Source organism: Sinocyclocheilus anshuiensis, unplaced genomic scaffold (assembly GCF_001515605.1).
Source record: "Sinocyclocheilus anshuiensis isolate Anshui unplaced genomic scaffold, SAMN03320099.WGS_v1.1 scaffold2144, whole genome shotgun sequence".
NCBI lineage: Eukaryota > Metazoa > Chordata > Actinopteri > Cypriniformes > Cyprinidae > Sinocyclocheilus > Sinocyclocheilus anshuiensis.
Window position 1 is genome coordinate 66,456 of NW_015547642.1, and position 4,609 is coordinate 71,064.

General features: G+C 33.9%; 1 protein-coding gene across 4 annotated transcripts in view; it reads left to right on the plus strand.

Annotated features, from left to right (window-relative positions):
* golph3l (golgi phosphoprotein 3-like) overlaps positions 1-2,709 on the plus strand; it is an 11,394-nt gene extending 8,685 nt beyond the window's left edge. For all 4 annotated transcript variants that reach the window (XM_016504032.1, XM_016504034.1, XM_016504036.1 and 1 more), the window contains one exon: positions 2,132-2,709. In XM_016504032.1, the coding sequence (XP_016359518.1) occupies positions 2,132-2,565 (434 nt within the window). In that variant the 3' untranslated portion in view covers positions 2,566-2,709. The remainder of the gene's footprint in view (positions 1-2,131) is intronic.
* Positions 2,710-4,609: the final 1,900 nt, after the last annotated feature.

The following is a 4,609-nucleotide window of genomic DNA, read 5'->3' on the forward strand; positions in this document are numbered from 1 at the left end:
AAAGTTTTTGTTTACATAATATATGTGTGTGTGTACTGTGTATATTTATTATGTGTATATATAAGTACACACACAGTATATATATTGAAAATATTTACATGTGTATATTTATATTCATATCATTTATATTATATATAAATATGTTTAATATATAAACATTACATATTTTTCTTAAATGTATACATGCATGTGTGTGTATTTATATATATATATAATAAATATACACAGTATACACGAACATATATTACGTGAACAAAAACTTTTATTTTGGATGCGATTAATCGCGATTAATCGATTTGACAGCACTAATATATATATATATAGTTATATAGTAAATTTTTGAAATCACAAATGAAAACAATGCATAAATAAATCAGTATTATTTTAGCATTCATTCATATTTTGAATTAGATTTTATTTTGATATTTTTGGTTTGTCATTTAAATTTTTGTATAAGATTTAGTAATTATGTTGCTTTGTCATTTTTATTATTATTATTATTATTATTATTATTTTAAACAAATATATTTATATTTAGCTTTAATTTTCATATTTCAGTTTTGGTTTTAATAATTTTAGTACTCCATCTTATTTTATTTCAATTACTAGCCGAAGGCAACATTCCTAAATTTCTAATTTAATTTAATTTAATTTAATTTAATTTTACAACTATTTTGAATAGTTTTGGCTTTAGTTAACAATAACAACACGGGTCTAAATTTTAGTTTTAGAAATGTTCAACCTTTAAACTTTAGAAACTTTAACTACAGCTTATTTATTTCAATTTTTTTAAGGTTTTCATCTAATTATGTGTTATTTTATTTTCAATTTAAATAAGTAAAAATGGTCTTGACCTTGAATTAACAACTATTTTGAATAGTTTTAGTTAATAATAAAAACACTGATATTAATGTTTTGTTTTTTAACTTCAAAACAAGAAGTTCTGGCATGAAACTCTAGATGGCGCAGGTCTAGCTCAATCTGACCTGGCGACATCATTGTCACATGGCAGCTGATTGGTTCTCTCCTGAATCGGTAGCCAATGAGCTCGCTGCTCAATATTCAAATACCTGGCTTTTGTTTGCTGTAGCAGTTTGCAGCGCACTTCAGAAACCCTCCACCTTCCCCAGCTCCACCTGTATAGATCTGCTACGAGGTGATTCATGCATGCTCTATGCGGGTTATTCATATGTGTTATATGTGCAGCAGCCAGTGTTGGGGAAAGTTACTTTTAAAAGTAATGCATTACAATATTGCGTTACTCCATAAAAAAGTAACTAATTACGTTAGTTACTTTTTATGGAAAGTAATGTGTTACGTTACTTTTGCGTTAGTTTTAAATCTGGACAGGGCTTGCTTGTTTGTTTTTAAAATAAAAAAGTTCTATTTTTGGCAAATATAAAAGCCTTTTCACACCAAAAGTGAAATGAATAAGCCTCAGGCTGAAGGGAAAGTAAATTTACGTCCGTACAGTAGAATGCAGAAGAAGACATTTCAACACTTCAGCAATAAACAAAGACACACAAATGTTTGTCTAGAGTAATGTGTGCTTATTAGTATGGTTGAACTGGATCATCGAAGGCCAGAAGCAAAGACATTGGTTAATAGAATGGGATTAAATACATAAAGGATATTTGTGTTGTTTAACATTTAATTATTGCAGGTTTGCGTCATATTCTGAGTTGCATTATTTTTATTCATTTTGAGGAATACTGAATCTGTGTTGTGTGAGTGAGATGAATTAATGCATATTCATATTTATTTTAGAACTACAGTAACATCTTCTGATTTCTGTCACCATGGCGACACCAGAGCTGTCAGTCAATAAATTGGAAAAAAAAGTAACTTGCGTTACTTACTTGAAAAGTAACTCTTGTATATTAAAAAGAAATGTGTTACTTTACTAGTTACTTGAAAAAAGTAATCTGTTTACGTAACTTGCCCCAACACTGGCAGCAGCAGTATTTCTTACATGCTCACAGCAGCATGTTGTGGATGTATTGGCAGCAGCAGCAGCGTAGCAGATCTATTCCGCCAAGACCAAATACATTAACATTGTCATGTACATTACCATGCCAATCCCTCCGAGAGTCGTCATGACAGAACTATGAGTTTTGCTGCTTGTTTTCAGGCGAGACATGGAACCCCTTAAAGCTGCACTTCCAGATGCGTAACGTGCGCGAGCGCCTGGCGAAGAGTCTGGTGGAGAAGGGTGTCCTGACCACAGAGAAGCAGACCTTCCTGCTGTTCGACATGACCGCGCACCCGCTGACGGACAGCAGCGAGAAGCAGCGTCTGGTGCAGCGTCTGCAGGACAGTCTGCTGGAGCGCTGGAGCAACGACTGGCGCCGCATGAGCCGCCGCATGCTAGCGCTGATCCTGCTAGCGCACGCCGCAGACGTGCTGGAGAACACACTGAGCTCGCTGAGCGACGAGCGCTACGACACGGCCTGCTCGCGCTCACGCAGCCTGCTGGATGCCGACCCCGAGCTGGAGAGTGCAAAGGTCACGACCCCCGCCGAGGAGGTGATCTGGGCCGTGCTGGCGGCCTTCAACAGATCCTGAGAGAACGCTCTTCATAGACAGCATCCTAACTGACGTGACGCCTCCTAAGTGTGCTATACAAAGACAGCAGCGTGAAGCGCAGGCTTGTCTTCGACGCCACACGATGCCAGGGTTATTATCGGTAGCTAAAGCATAAAACAAACATGTTTTCAGTTTCAGTCATTTAAACATTTTTCATTTATATTAGTTTTGTATTCTAAAAAATTTTTTCCACTTTGGCTTCATTTTAGTACTTCATCTTATTTAATTTCAGTTGGCTGCCAAAGTAATTTTTACGTTTTTCATCTAATATTTCAGATTTATTTTATTTTTTATTTTAATTAACACAAATTTATATTGAATAGATATTACACTGATATTAATTTTACTTCATGTTAATTTTAGTACTTCATCTTCAGCTTTTATTTCAGGTATTTGCCAAGGCAACATTTCTAATTTTTTTAATTAATTTTTGTATATATATATATGAAATATTTTAATTCCCAAGGCACCATTTCACTAAAGTACTAAAGTACTAAAATAACTAAAACTAAAACTGAAATAAAAACTATATAGACAAAAACACACAACAAAATTCCTAAAACTTAAACTAAAAACTTTTCATTAAAGTGAAATAAAAAAATAAAATAAATAAATAAAATAAACTATATAATAGCTAATTAAAAATATTAATAAAAACTAATTCAAAATATTAATGTGAATGAATCTAAAATAACACTGATTGGAACGTCCTGTTTTATAAAAGCAATAATCCCCGTGAAGCTGTGGTTTACAGTGAATTTATAACAGCTAAGGGGCGTTGTGGAGTGCGATGCGAAGCAGATTTATAGCTGTTATAAATTCACTGTAAACCACGGCTTCACGGGGCTTATTGCTTTTATAAAACGGTTATTCCATATACGTAGTAAGGTTTCACAAAATAAAACAGAGCAAATAAAGTGTAATGATATTAATAAAAACAGTATTCTTCCACCAAACAATGTAGTTCCTCAGAATCAGTTGTGGTTGCTACAAAGTGGTTGCCGAGCAACACACAAACGTAAACAAAGGTGTATGTTACTTTGTAGAGTAATTTACAACAGCTTCGAACGCGGCTCAGCCAATCAGAATCAAGCACCGGAACTATCCTCTTTATAAATTCTATTAGGTTATGCTTTTATTCAGAAATCAGCATGCGTGTGATGCCTCGAAATGCTGTCTAGGTAGGGAGCGTGCAAGGTTTTGGATAACAGTGCATGTTTTATTTCCTGTTGTGAAATGTGCAACGTTCCCATAACATTCAGAGAGCGTGTGGGCTGGCATGCATGTCACATGACCTCACTTCATCATGTGACCCTCACACTGTCACATGACGCATGTGATCCGCTCTCTGACGTGTTTCTTCATGAAGAGAGCTTTACTGTCAGACGCTTTCATAACTTCACAACACGCCCTAATATTTATTCAGCAGTTTTTCTCTGCAGGCTGATGTTATGTCTGTGTGTTGGTTTACAATCAAACGAAGGAATCATCCGCTGAAAGCAGTTGCGCAGCATTTTCAGTGAGAGTAACGTGTTCATATGTGTGTGAAAGAGGTTTGATTGTGTCTGAATATAATGCATGAGAATGAACTTTCATGTTGAAAAGAACCTCAAGGCCCTTTGCACAAATATATATATATATAGAGAGAGAGAGTTTTATGTGTTTCTTCCAACAAAGATGGAAATGTTTGTCAACCTCAGGAGTTCAAACTAACTTTTTCATATTTACTTCATATTAATGTATTTGTGTTAAAATATGGTTTCTGTGGATTTTTTATTATTATTTCCATCTAGCAATAAACAAAAATGATGTATGATAATAAAAATACTAATATATATATATATATATAAGTGCAGTCAAACGATTAATCGCGATTAATCGCATCCAAAATAAAAGTTTGAATGGTTAAGCTTGTGTTCCACTAAAACTCACTTACACATTGAGAGAAAATGTACTTAAATGTCACTTTAGGGAATATTTTGTAGAACTTTAAAATATATATATATATATATATATATATAAA